The sequence below is a fragment of the Amblyraja radiata genome, chromosome 26 (genome assembly GCF_010909765.2).
Source record: "Amblyraja radiata isolate CabotCenter1 chromosome 26, sAmbRad1.1.pri, whole genome shotgun sequence".
NCBI classification, from domain to species: Eukaryota; Metazoa; Chordata; class Chondrichthyes; order Rajiformes; family Rajidae; genus Amblyraja; species Amblyraja radiata.
Genome location: NC_045981.1, coordinates 8,345,268 through 8,364,808, shown reverse-complemented (window position 1 = coordinate 8,364,808; position 19,541 = coordinate 8,345,268). Strand labels below are relative to the sequence as shown.

Here is a 19,541-nt window from a genome sequence, read left to right as displayed (position 1 = left end):
TGCAGTTCTTTCTTGAGCCTTGGATATTATTAGGCGGCAATTTTGCCAAAATGGTGAGCCTATGTTTCCAGTTACATTAAGGGCCTGTCCCACTGTACGAGGTAATTCAAGAGTTCTCCCGAGTTTTCCCCTGATTCGAACTCGGAGAATGTCCGTAGCGGGTCCGAAGGAGTTCGTGAATGTCACGTGGCGGCTCGTACGAGTAACGGTAGGTACTCTGGAAATCTGGTAACTCGTGAAGTTTTTTCAACACTGTGAAAAATGTCCACGAGTAAGAAAATACTTGTGATGGGTAGAAATGGTTACTTTTTACTCGTACGAGCCGCTACGAGACATCCACTAACTCCTACGGATCCGCTACGGACATTCTCCGAGTTCGAATCGGGAAAACGCGGGAGAACTCTTGAATTACCTCGTACAGTGGGACAGGCCCTTAATGCAACTGGAAACATAGGCTCACCATTATGGCAAAATCCTAATAATATCCAAGGTTTAAGAAAGAACTGCAGATGCTGGAAAAATATCGAAGGTAGACAAAAATGCTGGAGAAACTCAGCGGGTAAGGCAGCATCTATGGAGCTAAGGAATAGGTCACCCATTCCTTCGCTCCATTGATGCTGCCTCACCGGCTGAGTTTCTCCAGCATTTTTGTCTACCTAATAATATCCATGTGGTTCCCCACTGAAGAAGTGATAATGTAACAAACCTTGCAACATTTGTAAGGTTGCACACAATACTGTGCAGTTTGTGTGCAGTTCTGGTCCACCCCTATACAGGAAGGACATGGAAGCTCTGGAGAGGTTTATCAGAATGCCGCCAGGATTAGAGGACATTAGCGACGAGGAGAGGTTGGGTAAACTTGGACTGTTTGCTTTGGAGTGCAGGGGGCCGAGGGGAGACCTGATAGAGGTATATAAAATTATGAAAATCCTAGATGGGGTAGACTGTCAGAACTTTTACCTGTGGTAGACATGTCAAAGACTAGAGGGCATAGGTTTAAGGTAAGAGAGGCAAAGTCTGATGGAGATGTGCAGGGAAAGGTTTTTTTTACTCAGTGGTGGTGGCAGAGGCAGATATGATAGTGGCGTTTAGGAGGCTTTTAGATAGCTACATGGGTATGCAGGGTAATGCAGGCAGAGATTAGTGTAAGTCGGCATGGATGTAGTGGGCTGAATGGCCTGTTCCTAAACTGCACTGTTCTATGTTCTAGTAATTGCGTTGAATGAACTACAAATAAATCAACCATTCACCTTGACAGCTGGCAGTCCCTTCCACAATCTCTCCTGATCCTCCATGTCCTCAGTCATTCCCCTCAGTAGTTTGAGCTGCCACTACCTTTGTCTGCAATGCACTAGCATGTATTTAATTCTGACTTTTCCCAGCTTTGATGAGTTTATCAAACTGAAACAGTTTCTCACACCACCGTGCCTGGCCTGATATAAAATCCGAATCCATTTCTGTAAATAGGAGGCTGCTGTCCCAACAGGAGAATTACAAGGCAGTGGTTGAACTGAAATCGTTCAAGGAATATAATCTGAAATGCAGTTGTTATGATAATGTCTGGAGCCACTTGGTTGCATTATCACCTGGAGAAATTCAATGAACATTCATCTAATATAACTTAATTCAATCTAAAATAATTTGTATAGTGATTGGAATGATTATAATGAATATAAAAATGTTGGTAATGAAGTGGCTCGGGCTTCATTGGACTTGGGGGCAAAACATCTCTTTGCAGCATGGTTTATTCAGCAGTATTAAATGTAATAGACAAAATTCTGTGCCATGATATAAGGTCTCTTTCTTCAGATATAATCTCAAAAAGATGTTTAAAAAGACAATCTCATCAGTATTCCTTTCAAAATTCAGCCATTGCAAAGAACATTTAAAGTTTAAAGTTTTTATATTCAATTCATTCTTGTTCTCAATTTGAACTAAAAAACGCCCCCAACATTTTAGAGAGACACAGGAGTGGTTACTGTCTCTGATATATAAGGAGAGTGGAATAACCAGTTGCTACCATTTTACTTCATCAATGTTCACGCTGACCACTGTCCATTCCCTCAATCATGTCTTAATCACTCCAATCAATAACCATATTGATTGCTTGCAGGGGCTGTCTTTTGAAATAATTTTGAGATGTTAAATAAGGAATAGATATCAGACACCTGATCAACCTTGAACTTTATTTCCAATCTTAAACGTCACAAAATTGTCCACAGTTTAGCATTTAACTTACAAAACTGCTCCTTGCTTCCTTCCTACCCCTGACTCATTAAATATTTGTATTCAAGCTGGTTAAGCAAACTCACTTAATAAAAATTTTGGTCCACAATATTACTTTAAACTGAGTAAGATAGTGCTTAACTATATCAGGCATTATATATTAACTATTTGCATTATTCGTCTAAAATATTTGCTTGTAACATCAATTAGTGCTGGTTTTCAAGATTCATGATTCAACTAACAATGGGCTGGATGCACATGTACATTGACTGTACCTTCTAACATAAACTGACAGCCATGTGAGCGATGTGTGTGATCAGAAGAATGTAACGAGGGTATGATTTTAAAAATAGGACACTTTCAATCGAAATGTATTTCTAAAAGGTGCAAATTTTCAACCTGGAAATGACAAACACTACTTAAACCAATAATCAAACACGCGTGCTTTCAAAATATAGGTCTTGTCGCATGCAATACAAGTTGACAGCGTGCTAATTGTTCTCTGACGTGCAATTTCCAAAGGCAGAATATTGAACAAATTAAATTGTGGTTTTGAAAATGAAGGCATGAATATTCTTAACTGTCTCCATAACTGAATTAAGATGTTCAAGTGGACTTGCTGTCACTCTTTAAGAATTAGCATTCACTGGTTAAACGGCAAGTTTGATGAAAGTAGCAGAGTAGCAGGTATGTGAAGCAAAAACTGCATCAAACATCCTGTATTTTATTTTAAAAGGTGATGGGAAACAACTTCGGGAAAAGACTTTCTATGCCCTGATGTAGTTCATACTCAGAAGCTCAAAGAAGCTTGCAATCCGGATCTTTAAAAAGGGGACTTCTGTAAGAAATGTCACGTCATTTTCCTGAATGGCGTGTGAAAGTGGCTGGATGCTAGTTTTTTTTACTCAGTTTAAATAATTATACAGCGTGTTTGACAAGTTGAAATCTTGTCAAATCATGCCCCCTTAATATATTGAGTTAAACTATAACAAAATAACAGTCATTCCATTCTATGAATCGTAATGTAATATGAACTAGACAATTGAAGCACAGCATTATCTTTGTCGTTTCATACAAAATTAGTAGAATGGTTACCTGTTTTGAATATTTGCTTTGTGCACTTGATTAAGTTTGTGCCATATAAAGAGGAATGTGCTAAATTGAATATTTCTAATAAGAAAATCAGTTAACGTGCTTTGAATGGCCACTTTAGGCAAGAGTTCTCCAGTAATTGTTAAAATGCCAAAATAGTTTGATCATTTTATTTTACTCCTTTCGATTAGTTCTACCTTCACCCCAAAATGTAATTGTTATTATAATCCAGAAGGGAATAAATTGTACATACTAGTGCAAGTTGTAGATTAGAGATTTTCAAGATTTTTGATTTACTTCAAACATATTTCAACCATTATATTTTTGGAGAAACAAATTTGCTTTCTATTTGTTTTTGATGAAAAGGCTACAGAACCAACCTAAAATTGGGAAGACAAAGGGAAAAGAACAGGTCCCTTGGGGGCCAAATGTATATTGCAATTTTTACCTCAACATCTTAAAAACAAAATGCTAAAATTCAGCAGAGAAATGCCTTCCTAAAAATCTTTATTTATAAAGGCAGTTCACAATTATATTAGACAATTTAAAGTTGGACTTTAAAATTTTGTCAGTAAAACTTCATAAAGTATATTAATGTTTTTTGTCTAAAAGTTAAAAGTGCATAATTCCTTAACCTTTTCTGAACATTAATAATCTTGTAAAGTTAATGGTTGATTGGTTATAGTCATTTTAAACAAAGGCTCGTTTCCTGTAATTGTTTGTCGTCTTCATATAACATTGGTTACATTGGTGGGGTGCGTGAAATCTTGGTTTATAAATGAAAATCCTTCAAACTCTGCCTGGTCAATGTTGGCGATGACCAGCTGGTCAGGTGGTGTCAACACTGGCTGGCCTCTTGTGAAAAACTTGTCAAAATTTTCAGCACTTCTGCCACACTGTGGATAGAGAAAAATAATGTCAGGACATCTGTTGAGGGAAGATTCGCGACCACTTACAGTTCAGTAGCAATAACCCTTTGCATCTGTAAATAGGCACAGTAGTGCAACGGTTGAATTGCTGCCTCACAATGCCAGAGACCCGGGTTCAATCCTGACTACAGGTTGCTGTCTGCATGGAGTTTATACGTTCTCCCTGTGACCGCATGGGTTCTCCAGTTTCGTCCCACATTCCAAAGACGTGCAGGCCTGGAGGTTAATTGGCTTCTGTAAATTTGCTCCTAATTTGTTGGATGCGAAGGTGGGAAAATATAATCGTTGGGCCAGCACGGACTCGGTGGGCCGAAGGGCCCGTTTCCACGCTGTATCCCTAAACTAACTGAATAACTGTCTCCGATTTAGGAAATGGTGAATGACAAAAGTGATATTTAATAGGTAGACAAAAATACTGGAGAATCACAGCGGGTGAGGCAGCATCTATGGAGTGAAGGAAATAGGCAACGTTTCGGGTCAAAACTCTTTTTCACTCGCTCCATAGATGCTGCCTCACCCGCTGCGTTTCTCCAGCATTTTTGTCTACCTTCGATTTTCCAGCCTCTGCAGTTCCTTCTTAAACAGTGATATTTAACATGTCGCTGATTGAAATAAGGCTAATTCTAGCTTTTCATTTTTCGCTACAAATCTAACCGTCCTCCTTTACACACTTCACAGCTGCGCAAACATTTAGAGGGCTAATGAGAGCCGGATACACAGGAAAGAGTATCGTGAGTCCGAATTCCCTCCTCAATGATACAGCCCATGAGGTAGATTGATGAGGATTATTTAAATTGTTTTCCGAATATTTCGTTAGTCTTTCAGTCTCATCCCCACATCCTGCTGGAGATTTTTGCCCAGACAGTTAAATCTGCCTCAGAGGGCAGTGGAGGCAGGTTCTCTGGATGCTTTCAATGGACAATAGACAAAAGGTGTAGTAGTAGGCCATTCGGCCCTTCGAGCCAGCACCTCCATTCAATGTGATCATGGCTGATCATCCCCAATCAGTACCCTGTTCCTGCCTTCTCCCCATATCCCCTGACTCCACTATTTTTAAGAGCCCTATCTAGCTCTCTCTTGAAAGCATCCAGGGAACCTGCCTCCACTGCCCTCTGAGGCAGAGAATTCCACAGAGAATTCAAGAGAGAGCTAGATAGGGCTCTTAAAAATAGCGGAGTCAGGGGATATGGGGAGAAGGCAGGAACAGGGTACTGATTGGGGATGATCAGCCATGATCACATTGAATGGCGGTGCTGGCTCGAAGGGCCGAATGGCCTACTCCTGCGTCTATTGTCTATTATTAAATAAGCTGAATGTTAAAAAGTACATTTTTTTTCAGTAGATCAGAAGTTACGTTAAGACCTGTTTAACCTTATTACACCTGCTTGACAATTTGTTCCACACTTCCTGAGTCCCGTGGAGGTACCGAATGCACTGATCTGAATAATGGAATGTAAATTGAAGCATTATTTCTGAGTACAGGGTGTTAACATGGAGCAGTGGAGCACAGCAACAGGCCCTTTGGCCCACGATGTGAGATTAAACTACTCTCCACGGCCTGCAGGATTTTGAGTCCAGAGTGCTAACCATCATACTAATTAATTGTTGCTTTTAATTATCAAGACCTGATTAGGGAGCTTTTCAAATGAGATACTGAACTTTAGCACACACTTTAAATTTTGAAGTGATATATCTTCACAGTGGAACTTGCTGCGATCAAAGATTTCCAACTAATACTGACCAAGGGTTTCCAGAAGAACACAAGATATAGCAGCAGAATTAGGCCATTTAGCCCATCTGGTCTGCTCTGCCATTCGCTCATGGCTGATCTATCTTTCCCTCTCAACCCCTGCCTTCTTCCCCTAACTTTTAACACCCTTACTAATAGTGGAATTCTCTGCCTCGGAGAACTCTCCGAACCGAGTTAAATTCAACCCCAGAATGATTTACCCGCACTGATTTGTTTCTTTGCTTCAAATGGCCACATTTTTAGACCAGTGTATGACAGTGAGAATTACATGGAATCCAGAGGCAGTTCTATGCTGACTTTTATATTACAGATCAGCATCTTCCCATTATGAACCCTACCCTTCACGTTCCAATAAAGCAGTAAAAACTACCTATTTCAATGACTGCAAGTAGCTAGTTATTGACCTTGGGAAGCAAGGTGGTGAATACATCGCAATCGCCATCAATGGGGCCAAAGTGGATATGGTTGACAGCTTTAAGTTCCGAGGCATAAATATCATCAACAACTTGTCCTGGACCAAGCACACTGAAGCTAGCAGCAACAAAGCACACCAATGCCTCTACTTTCTCAGAAGACTATGGAAGTTTGACAAGTCTCCAACAATTTTCACCAACTTTTCACTACAGATGCACCGGTGAAAGTGTCCTATTGAGCTGCATTACAGCTCTGCCCAAGACCGCAAGAAATTGCAGAGTGTCGTGGTTGGAGTCCAGTCCATCACACAGACCAGACTGCCCAAGCCCTCCCCCTCCACCTTATTGACTCCATCTACACTTCACGCTGCCTCGGAAAAGCAGCCAATATAATAAAGGAAGCTAGGGTGCAATCCCAATCTTCCAACCTACCTCCATGCACACGTTAGACCGTTTATTTGTAACTGTAACACTGTATTCCGTACTCGGGTATTTTTCTCTTTTCACTACCTGTTGTGCTTGTGTATGGTTTGACTACTCGTGTATAAGATGATTTGACTGGATAACACACACACAAAGCTCAGTACATGTGACAATAACAAACCAATATAACAATAAACGCAGCTATAAAGAAATGTCTCTTTCATTTACTGCTACTGACTGTCTGTCTGCTTGTTCTGGATGCACTTCCCTCTGGAAGGCGACTCCGGATTGTCAAAGCTGCCACAGCCAGACATAAAAACAGTTTTTATCCACGAGTAGTTGCTCTACTCAACAGCCAAAAATCTGTAGCCTCCCTTTGATCTGGTATTTTGTTGGTTCACATGCTTGATCAATAGCGTTTTATCATTAATGTTTTATTATTATTAATGTTTAGTGTTTTCTGAGTCATTTGTAACTGTCACTGTATGTCATGTTGTTACTTGTGGGCGGAGCACCAAGGCAAATTCCTTGTTATGTGAATACTTGGCCAATAAACTTACTTACTCACAGATATAGAGAGCTTCTCTGCGGCTATTCCATAACATACCAATATTTTCAAAAACTATCATCTCTTCTCTCAGTTGCATCTTCGGGGAGAAGACATAGAAACTTGAAAATGTGCACCACCGGGCTCGGGAAGAGCTTCTTCCCCTCTGTTCAGCTTCTGAACGGTGCTTCCATAAGGTCGGCTGCAGCCCGATTCTCCTCCACCCCACTGCAGACATTGGAGTTTGTCTCTGTCTCTGGAACAACTGGTGAACTATATTCTGCACTCCGTATCTCCCCCTCTGCTCTACCTATTGGTCTTGGCATCGACTTGATTGTATTAATGTGTAGTATAATCTAATTTGATTGGATAGCATGTGAGACACGTAGCAATAATGAACCTACACCTAGAAAAAACTCATAAACCAGACTATTGAGCAGCACATTTTCCTGCCCTAAAAAATTGCTCCAGTTGCTTGTGTTGCCTAACAACACTGCTGGGTGAAGACGTCCTTTAAATGTCTTCTGAGGGCTGAGAAGTTGGAGAAAGTGAGCAGACAATAGGTGCAGGAGTAGGCCATTCGGCCCTTTGAGCCAGCACCTCTCATCCCACCATGTCCTTCATCACAACTCTATAAACGAATGTTGGGGACAATAGCCGTTTATGTTGAACGGATTGTATCTATTTAGGGTATACCTGATCTGGTTGGATAGCATGCAAGACAAAGCTTTTCACTGTACCTCGGTACACGTGACAATAATAAACCTGAGTTTGCCAACAATATTGTGGGGACAGAATAGTGCAGATTGCAAAATTACATTGAATAAGTAAGTGCGTAAAAATAGATATATTGCAGAAAAGAAGGTCATGAATTTTCATTAGAACTGGGAAAGATTAAGAAATCAGCTTTGTCCTAAGTTATGAATAAGTGGAAGATGGAGAAACCACTTTCTGAATAAAGCAGATGCATTTGCTATTTTTCTTCATCAATTTCCCAGACAAATTTACTTTAAATGTTAATATATCCATCGAAACCCTTGCTATCTGTTTTTTACATTTCTAGCTTAGCTCATATTATACTTTTAAAATCTCTTTTATTAATCTTTTGCTCTTTCCTTGTTTTTTAATCACTTTCTTCAACTCTGAGCATCCAACCATCTTTGCACCGACCAGTTCCTCAGTTTGCCGTTCAGTTTGTCATTGGATGGTCTGATCCAGCAAGTTAAATTAATTTGTTGCCCATCTGTTTAACATTACGTCATGATATTTCTACCCTCAACATTAATATCAGGGTGGCACGGCGGTGCAGTTGGTAACAGCACCAGAGACCAGGTCTGATCTTGACCTCGGCTGCTACTTGTGTGGAGTTTGCACGTTCTCACTGTGACTGTGCCACATTTCAAAGACATGTGGGTTTGTAGGTTGCTTAGTTTCTGCAAATTGCCCCAAGTGTGTCGGGGGTGGAATGGCACAGAATTAGCATAAACAGGTGATCAATGGTCGGCCTGGACTTGGTGGGCCGAAGGGCCTGTTTCCATACTGTACCTTTTAATCAGTCAATGAACTTTTGTTAATGCTCATGAAAGTAAGTAAAGTTAAATTATATCTTTAACAAAACAGGTATATTTTATAAGTCTATACTCCAACATAATTTAACAAGCCAGTTCAGTGCAAAGTAGATCAATCTCCAAATGGGTAAGCTGCAACAGACATAAACTGCAATAGTCCATTGCACATCAAATGTCAATTAGTGCAACTATTACAGCAAAGCAGTAGCACAAGTGCATGGCCAAATTCAAACATTCTCAATTAGATACAGTTCATTGATTCACACAAACACAGTTTTATTTGCCAAAAAAAAATTAAAAACTGTTTTATGAAGAACAGTGAATTCGGTATCGATGATCTCTTATAAGCTTTTCAAAAATTGTAACTTTTTCCTTGCTTTACTTCATTATCTTTGGGTTTCTGTGACAATGACCAGGTAGTTTTGATGGAAGGTTATTAATATGAGATGTTAATTCTGGCCCTCTATAGCATATGTCTGACCGACTCAATGTTTCCAGCATTTTCAGGTCTCATATAAGATTGTTAAGGGTTTGGACACGCTAGAGGCAGGAAACATGTTCCCGATGTTGGGGGAGTCCAGAACCAGGGGCCACGGTTTGAGAATAAGAGGTAAGCCATTTAGAACGGAGACGAGGAAACACTTTTTCCTCTCAGAGGGCGGTGGAGGCCGGTTCTCTGGATACTTTCAAGAGAGAGCTAGATAGGGCTCTTAAAGATAGCGGTCGGGGGATATGGGGAAAAGGCAGGAACAGGGTACTGATTGGGGATGATCAGCCATGATCACATTGAATGGTGGTGCTGGCTCAAAGGGCCGAATGGCCTACTCCTGCACCTATTGTCTATTGTCTATTTCAATTTTCAGCATTTAGAGTATTTTCAATTACATGGGCAATGAATCTGATCCGCTTACAACCCTTGGACTGATTGTTATTCAATACCTGAGGGGAGGGCAGTACATGCTAACTGAGTGCTACTAATTCTCTTCTCACCATCCTGTGGGAGAGTGCTTTATCCCTTAATGTACATTGACAACGGAATCTAGCTGGCGTAACTATGCTGAAAACCAAATTTATCACAGTACCCTGGACGCAACAATTAACAACAAATGTATAGAGTTATTCAACATGGGAACAGGCCCTTTGGTCCATCTGTAATTTTGTGAAATTTGCTATTATGTTCTATTCAGAAATTGGAATAAAATGTGGTTCTTTCGTACTGAAATACTTGCAACTTGTAAACTTTGCTTCAGTTTGAACACACGCTCACAAACATGCTCATATTCTGCTGCACATTAGAAAAAAATTGAATAAAGCGCGCACACAATAGCTTTGTGATCTGAAGCAGGATCAGATCATTGCAAGAACACTTTCACCATTCCGAGAGTTAATGAAAAAAGCTTTTGCATTGCTTCTTGAATAAAAAGTAAGACTTACACAGGTGATATCTGCCTTGTACATGACACTCTGTAAAATGAAAACTAACTTATAATCTGTTTTTTATAGAAAGTTGCTGGTCGCACAATGAACATTCATCAATTATTAAAATCTTAGTTTAGCAAGTTCAATTATTAGAATTGGAATGTGCTCTTGTATTCCCATGGTAATTTAGACACAGGGCAGGAAGTAATGGGGGCGAACCAGAGACACTGGAATCTTGCACAGAACACAAAATGCCGGAGTAAACTCAGGGGGTTGGGCAGCATCTTTGGAAGCCATGAGTCCGAAGAAGGGTCTTCGCTGTGTTTATCATGGTCTTATGAATCCTCCACATTTTACAGGCCTAAGTTCTGTCTGCCATTGCTTTGCCCATCTTACAAACTCATTAATATCACTCTCGCTATCATCCTCACCAATGTTCATGATATTTGTGAACTTGCTAATCATTGCGGCTACATTCACATCCAAGGTTGTTAAAGTATACAACCAACTATTTTACTCCCTTGAGAAGTACTTCACTTTTGGCTCTGTTCCGTTCCACCTGAGCAAAAACTGGCTGCTGCATTTCCTGCATTTCAGCAGGACCTTGTTGGTTACACAGACATGCGTGCGATCTGAGACCGAAAGGGAAATGTAAAGAAGTATTCTCTACAACAATTACTGATCTTCAGTAAAAACAGCAAGATATTTATCTGCTAGGTGACTGTTTGTGCTACCGTAGTCTTAGCTGAGGCAGGCCTGAATAAGGTAGTCGCTGCAGCTAGGGAAATTGTTCTTTTCCCGTGAATGTGCGTCTTTACCTGGAACTGCAAAGGGATTCTGCAACGTCTCAGACCACAGCCCTGGTTCTTTTCTTTCAGCCTGTGAATGTACAGGGGCGGCACAGTGGTGCATCAGGAGAGTTACTGCCTTACAGCGCCAGAGATCCGGGTTCAATCCTGACTACGTGTGCTGTCTGTACGGAGTTTGTATGTTCTCCCCGTGACCACGTTGGTTTTCTCCGGGTGCTTCCTCCCACACTCCATAGACATACAGGTTAACTGGCTTTGGTAACTTCTAAAATTGTCCCTAGTGTGTGTGTGTGTGTGTAGGTTAGTGTACGAGGTGATCGCTAGTCGGCGCAACCTCGTTGGGTTAAGGAGCCTGTTTCTGCGCTGTATCTCTAAAGTCTAAATGGTGCAAGGCTCGGTCTGCTTGGAAATTGAATTCTCTGTCTGCTGAAGCTTGTGAGAAAGAACATTGTATCTTACAATCCACATCATTTCAACTGGTCATAGAATATGTCTCACTATCAGATGCACATAAATTAGCCCTTTAAGATCTTTGACACTAGTTGCTGTTCAGGAGAATTTTGGCTTGACTTCTTCACTGAACAGTGATAAAGTACAAATCATTTTCCTTACAACTTATAATGTCATATAAATCAGATGAACATATATTATGTTCACGTAACCATCAATCCTACGTATAGAATGCAAGGAGCATTCGTAATAAGGTGGATGAGTTGAATGTGCAGATAGCTATTCACGACTATGATATAGTTGGGATCACGGAGACATGGCTCCAGGGTGACCAAGGCTGGGAGCTCAACATCCAGGGATATTCAATATTCAGGAGGGATAGACAGAAAGGGAAAGGAGGTGGGGTAGCGTTGCTGGTTAGAGAGCAGATTAACGCAATAGAAAGGAAGGACATTAGCTTTGAGGATGTGGAATCGATATGGGTAGAGCTGCGAAACACTAAGGGGCAGAAAACGCTAGTGGGAGTTGTGTACAGGCCACCTAACAGTAGTAGTGGAGTTGGGGATGGCATCAAACAGGAAATTAGAAATGCGTGCAACAAAGGTAAAACAGTTATAATGGGTGACTTCAATCTACATATAGATTGGGTGAATCAAATTGGCAAGGGTGCTGAGGAAGAGGATTTCTTGGAATGTATGCGGGATAGTTTTCTAAACCAACATGTAGAGGAACCAACGAGAGAGCAGGCTATTCTAGACTGGGTATTGAGTAATGAGGAATGGTTTGTTAGCAGTCTTGTTGTGCGTGGCCCCTTGGGCAAGAGTGACCATAATATGGTTGAGTTCTTCATTAGGATGGAGAGTGACATCGTTAATTCAGAAACAAGTGTCCTGAACTTAAAGAAAGGTAACTTTGAGGGTATGAGACGTGAATTGGCCAAGATAGACTGGCGATTGATTCTTAATGAGTTGACGGTGGATATGTAATGGAAGGCATTTAAAGACTGCATGGATGAACTACAACAATTGTTCATCCCAGTTTGGCAAAAAAATAAATCAGGGAAGGTAAGTGCATCTGTGGATAACAAGGGAAATCAGGGATAGTATCAAAACAAAAGATGAAGCGTACAAATTAGCCAGAAAAAGCAGCCTACCAGAGGACTGGGAGAAATTCAGAGACCAGCAGAGGAGGACAAAGGGCTTAATTAGGAAAGGGTAAAATAGATTATGAAAGAAAACTGGCAGGGAACATAAAAACTGACTGCAAAAGCTTTTATAGATATGTGAAGAGAAAAAGATTAGTTAAAACAAATGTAGGTCCCTTGCAGTCAGAAACGGGTGAATTGATCATGGGGAACAAGGACATGGCAGACCAATTGAATAACTACTTTGGTTCTGTCTTCACTAAGGAAGACATAAATAATCTGCCGGAAATAGCAGGGGACCGGGGGTCAAATGAGATGGAGGAACTGAGTGAAATCCAGGTTAGCTGGGAAGTGGTGTTAGGTAAATTAAATGGATTAAAGGCCGATAAATCCCCAGGGCCAGATAGGCTGCATCCTAGAGTACTTAAGGAATTAGCCCCAGAAATAGTGGATGCATTAGTGATAATTTTTCAAAACTCTTCAGATTCTGGAGTAGTTCCTGAGGATTGGAGGGTAGCTAATGTAACACCACTTTTTAAAAAGGGAGGGAGAGAGAAAACGGGGAATTACAGACCAGTTAGTCTAACGTCGGTAGTGGGGAAACTGCTAGAATCAGTTATTAAAGATGGGATAGCAGCACATTTGGAAAGTGGTGAAATCATTGGACAAAGTCAGCATGGATTTATGAAGGGTAAATCATGTCTGATGAATCTTATAGAATTTTTCGAGGATGTAACTAGTAGAGTGGATAAGGGAGAACCAGGGAGAAGGCAGGTACAGGATACTGAGTTGGATGATCAGCCGCATGGCCTACTCCTGCACCTATTTTCTATGTTTCTATGTTGATAACACCACGTTTATGGTTATTTATTATTTCTAAGGCTTTACTTGGCTCATTATAAAAGCATCCTGGATAAATATGTACAAATCACTAAGAATATCTGGTACTGGAAGGTACAGAAGCTTGAAAGTGCGCACCACCAGACTCAGGAACTGCTTCTTCCCATCTGTTATCAGGCTTCTGAATGGTCCTTCCATATTCTGCACTCTGTATCTTCCCCTTTGCTCTACCTATTGAACCTGAGTTTGCCTTGACTTTTTTAATGTGCAGTATTAACTAAGTTGATTGAATACGCACTACAAAGCTTTTCACTTTACCTCAGTACACATGACAATAATAAGCCTAGACCTAAATGCTTGAAACCTCAATGGGTCGACTGGGCTTGTATTCACTGGAATTTAGAAGGATAAGAGGGCATCTTATAGAAAGCATCCTCTTAAATGATTGGACAGGATAGATGCAGGAAAAATGTTGGGGGAGTCCAGAACCAGGGGTCACAGTTTAAGAATAAGCGGTAGGCCAGTTAGGACAGATAAGAGGAAAAACATCTTCATCCAGAGAGTTGTGAATCTGTGGAATTATCTGCCACAGAAGGCAATGGAGACCAATTCACTGGATGTTTTCACGAGAGAGTTAGATTTAGCTCTTGGGGCTAATGGAATCAAGGGATATGGGGGAAAAAGCCGGAACGGGGTACTGATTTTAAATGATCAGCCATGATCAGCTGAATGGCCTACTCCTACACCTATGTTTCAAATTGGAACTGAAGTATTTTTTAACGCCTTCTTGTATTATCCCACATCTTTAGTAAGGTGTTCTATCAATTGCAGTTCTGCTGTTTCCAGATCTGCACACGACATAGTAGCTGCAAGTAAGACATCAATGGTGTATGAACACTTGCCACTTTCGGCTTGAATGGAGGCTGTATCTCCCTTTGTTCCAGTTTCTCCCAGTCAATTCTTCGAAAGAAAGCATGGTCCCGAATATCCCTTTCTCCCTCCGATCCACATCCAAGACGCTTTGCCGGGTGTTTTGTCATCAACTGAGAAAGGGAAATATTAAAATGACAGCTGAGATTACAAAACTGTTTGTCTTTTTAAGAGTTTCTAACTACTCAGTTCTTGGAAACTAAAAGTTCACGAACCCCACTTAAAAGGCTGTTTCTATCGCAACTATTTTGACAAAAGTTTAAGAAAAACAGCTTTTAGATTGTGATTGTCACATCAGACTTACCTAAAAAATGCTACACAGTTGGAAGAAATGTTCTAGTTATTCTATACTTTTCATGGCTTAGTCACTTTTACGATTTTCCACCAGCCACTTTTTAATGAACACATAATTAATGATGTTCACACATGCATACCAGCAGAAATGGTTATGCATGTGTTAATTATTTTTAACAGGTCATTAACAATAAGGTATGGAATATTTAAGTGAAGTTGGCAATTAATTCATATAAACCAGATATTTCCATTAGAACATATAAATCAGGAATAGGTCATCTTCTCCTGGGGCTTGGTCTGTCATTCAATAAGATCATGGCTGCGCTAATCTTCACCCTGACATTACTTCCCTGTTATCTCCACTTACACCTCAATTCTCTTGTCATTTAAATGTTTTGGCCAATTTCCTTTGCTCCATAGATGCTGCCTCACCCGCTGAGCTTCTCCAGCATTTTTGTCTACCCTAAATGTTTTGTCAGTTAGGAACTTGGAATATTTTTTTTGGGGGAGAGGCATTTTGCAGGTATAGGGGACTCCTGGCAAGTGGGTGACTTTTCAGGTGAGATATGGGGCCATCAGGGCCAACATGTTCCTGTTAGAGCGAAGGCCGGAGTGGTGATATTTCGGGTTGGGACACATCTGCAGTTTAATGAAGGGTCCTCACCCGGAATGTCACCCACCTGTGTTCTCCAGCAATGCTATCTGACCCACTGAGTTATTACTCTTTGTGTCTTTTCTTGTAAACCAGCATCTGCAGTTCCTTGTGTCTAAAGCCCCTGTCCCACATATGTGTCCTTGGCACGCTAATTACGCGACCTCGTGGTCGCGTTGAGGTGCAACGGTGATGCTGCCGCACAGCCGTCTGGAGCGCGTGACGTCATTTGAAGATGGACATAAAATGCAGGAATAACTCAGCGGGACCGGCAGCATCTCTGGAGAGAAGGAATGGGTGATGTTTCGGGTCGAGACTCTTCTTCAGTCTGAAAGAAGGGTCTTGACCCGAAACGTCATCCATTGCTTCTCTCCAGAGATGCTGCCGGTCCCGCTGAGTTACTCCTGCATTTTGTGTCTATCTTCAATTTTCTTGGCCCCGCTCTGGGAGTAGAAGTGGGGGTGGATCCGGACCACAACGGCCGTGATCCCAAGGCTGAGTTCGGCGATCGTTTGCCCGCTTCTGCTGCTGTTGGAGGTGAGATGTTGCGTCGCACCAGGAACTTAGGCCTGTCCCACTTTGGCCGTCAGTTACGCGACAGGCCGGTGGCGCGCAAAGAATTCGTTCGGCACATTTCGGAGCCCCGCGCGATACCGCGCACAACTACATACCCCTCCACGCTTCTGAGTGGGACCGGCCCCGCGTGGCCACACGATGCCCGTGCGCCTCAATGCGACGACGAGGTCGCGTAATTTGCGTGCCAAGGATACGTAAGTGGGACAGGGCCTTAAGTGTTTGCCGATGGTCAGCATGGCTTGGTGCATGAAAAATTGTAAAACCTGGTTTGCATGGATGGGTTGGGCCAAAGGGCCTGTTTCTCTACTCTGTGGGCTCTGGTGTAAATGTTACCGCGTTCACAGATTGATGCCTTACCCCTTTGCAGATCAGGACGGCTTCCTTTGACAGTGATTTAGGATAAGTCACGTTATGCTCCATGATAGACTGGAAGAGCTCATCTTCATCTTCCCCATCAAATGGAGGCTGTCATAACGTAAAAAGCAAATCACTAAAAGCTTTAGTTAAACATCCCCCAACCTGCCACCGTCACAAAGATTATTCAATGCACTTGTGGTTTAACTTTCCCACTTCAGACTAATTTGTAATTCAGACCAATTATAGAAAGTGCACCTGAACCCTTCTGTTCATTGGTACTGCACTGCTTCATTTATTAATTCTCACTCCAAACATTGTGCCCTTCATTTTCATCTCAGAGATGTCAATTACAGAGGCTTCAGGTTGAATTCTCCGGGGATATAAATCAGAGGGACAGTAATCATATCTTTCATTAGCTATGTTCAAAGCAACTTTGGCAGAGGCCTATAATCTCATGGCCCGACGGTTGGTGGTCAGGGAGGATGTGAAAGGCTCGGCTATGTTGGAGCGATTTGCTAGTGAACCGTTTTGGAGGTGGAATACACGTCAAGCACAAGGTATAGTGGGTGAATAATTCAAGTCTACCGAAGCAGCAATAAATATTTGCTGCACTTGAAATTACTTTTTACCCCAGAATCCACCACAGCACACATTTAAAAAGTGGCTCGACTTTCCTTTTAACATCATCAAAATGTAATACTCCCAAAATTACACATCTGTATTTGAGTAATACACATATGTATTTGAGTAATACACATCTGTACTACAACAGCAAGGATATCACAAAACTTCAACTACACTGCTTATAAATACTGTGTATTTTGAATATATTTTGAAATGCTTATCAACTCTGTCCATGTACAGTATTTATCTTTCCTTCTCTCCACAGATGCTGCCTGTCCCGCTGTGTTACTCCAGCATTTTGTGTCTATCTCTCCATGTAGTCTGTGGAGTCCCAATATCCCAGTTGTGGCTGAACCAGTGCCTTATAAAGGTGACCATGGCTTTCTTGTACTTCATGTCTCTGTTTATACTGCCCAGGATCCTACATGTCCCATGATCCATTTGTCCTGCAAAAAACATGCTTTCTTTGTTCTCCCACTTTCACATTCACTTCCTGGGTCGGGAGATTGCAACCTTCACGTGGCCCACCTTGTTTCGACTAATGCAATCAACCCGACGTGCACAAAAACAAATAGAACAAGTGGGCCTACAACTTTAGGCTGTGCACACTTTAGGCTGAGCAAGAAGAAGATTCACTCCGACACTCCCTACAAATTGGGTACAATTTACAGAGGTCAATGAACCCGCAAATTCACACACAGTTTTTAGCTTGGGGAAGGAAACAATAGACAATAGGTGCAGGAGTAGGCCATTCGGCCCTGCGAGCCAGCACCGCCATTCAATGTGATCATGGCTGATCATCCACAATCAGTACCCCGTTCCTGCCTTCTTCCCGTCTCCCCTGACTATTGTTAAGATCGTTAACTATTGCTATTGTTAAGAGCCCTATCTAGCGCTCTCTTGAAAGCATCCAGAGAACTGGCCTCCACCGCCCTCTGAGGCAAAGAATTCCACAGACTCACCACTCTCTGTGAGAAAAAGTGTTTCCTCGTCTCCATTCTAAATGGCTTGCTCCTTATTCTTAAACTGTGGCCCCTGGTTCTGGACTCCCTCAACATCGGGAACATGTTTCCTGCCTCTAGCGTGTCCAAACCCTTAACAATCTTATATGTTTCAATGAGATCCCCTCTGCGGTCACAGGGAAAACGTGCAAACTCCACACAGATGGCACCGACGTCAGGATTAAACCTGGGTCGCCGGCGCTGTGAGGCAGGAGCTCTATGGGCTGTGCCACTGTGTTGCCCTAACTCCAACATCATTGTAACACAAGTATGAATCCTATTCATAGAGGTTTCTTACCTGACCAGCAAGCATTTCATAAAGCAATACTCCATAAGCCCACCAATCCACAGATTTTCCATATGGTTGATAAGCAATAATCTTTAAGAAAAAAAAAGAGGAAATCAAAGCAATTACTTCTTAAATAGTTCAATGTTTCAAAAATGCCGAGACTTCTTTTTCATCCAAGTTGCTGCCAACAAATTCCAGCATTAAACATGACACTTTCAACTTGGGCAAGTTTCCCGAAAATCACTTTTGATGGTAAAGGTGTCACCTCAGCTATTTATTGGCAAGGAGCGCTTCCACAGGGAAGGAGCATAGAAACGTACAACACAGGATCAGGCCCTTCGGCCCAACATGCCGATGTTGACCATCTCATTTGCCTGCAAGTGGTCCATATCCCTCCATTCCCTGCATATCCTTGATATCCTTGTGCCTATATACAAGGCTATTAAACACCAATATTGTGTGTGTCTCCACCTCCACCACCCCTGGGAATGTGTTCCTGGCACCCACCATTCTCGGTTAAAAAAAAACTTGCCCCAAGCATCTCTGTTAAACCTTCTCCCTCTAGTCTTAAAGCCCTGTCCCACTGTACGAGTTCATTCAAGAGCTCTCCCGAGTTTAAAAAGAAAATCAAACTCGTGGAAGCACGTAGAATGTACGTAGCGGGTACGTCGGTGCTCGGGACGTTTCTTAGCGGCTCATAAAGCTAACGGCAGGTACTCGGGAAACACGGTAAGCTCGGGAAGACTCGTGAAGATTTTTCAACACGTTGAAAAATGTCCACGAGAGTCCCGAGTACCTACAAGCGGCCATTACTGTAAATCTCCGAGTTCGAATCAGGGCAAACTCGGGTGAACTCTTGAATGAACTCGTACAGTGGGACAGGGCTTTTAGTGTCTTTTTTTCCCCAGTGTGTATATCTGACTATCTATGCCTCTCATCATTTAATAAATTGCCATCAGGATGGAAAGTGTCCGCTATTCTGAACCAACTTCATAGAAGGAATGTGGAATCATTAAGAACACTAGAAAATGAGTAGGAGTAGGCCACTGGGTCCTACAAGCCAGTCAATATGATCGTGGCGGATCTCTCTCTCATCTCCTCTTCTGTGCCACTTATCTTTCAAAAATTATCAATCTCCCATTTAAATACCTCCAAAGATTGAGTTCCCCAATCCCAGAGGAACGAATTCCTGAGATTCACCGCACCAT

At 41.8% G+C, this 19,541-nt stretch overlaps 1 protein-coding gene across 5 annotated transcripts in view; it reads right to left on the bottom strand.

Moving 5' to 3' along the window:
- Positions 1–2,165: 2,165 nt before the first annotated feature.
- The window catches only part of prkca (protein kinase C alpha), a 180,802-nt gene continuing 163,426 nt past the window's right edge, over positions 2,166–19,541 (bottom strand). For 2 of the 5 annotated variants that reach the window (XM_033044134.1, XM_033044135.1), the window contains exons 14-18: positions 18,343–18,423; positions 16,420–16,527; positions 14,513–14,653; positions 10,383–10,412; positions 2,166–4,214 (exon numbers count right to left, since the gene is read on the bottom strand). In XM_033044134.1, coding sequence (XP_032900025.1) covers positions 4,047–4,214; positions 10,383–10,412; positions 14,513–14,653; positions 16,420–16,527; positions 18,343–18,423 — 528 coding nt within the window. In that variant the 3' untranslated portion in view covers positions 2,166–4,046. Of the gene's footprint in view, positions 4,215–10,382; positions 10,413–14,506; positions 14,654–16,419; positions 16,528–18,342; positions 18,424–19,541 lie in introns of all 5 variants that reach the window. The other 3 variants (XM_033044137.1, XM_033044138.1, XM_033044136.1) reach the window with 2 other exon arrangements.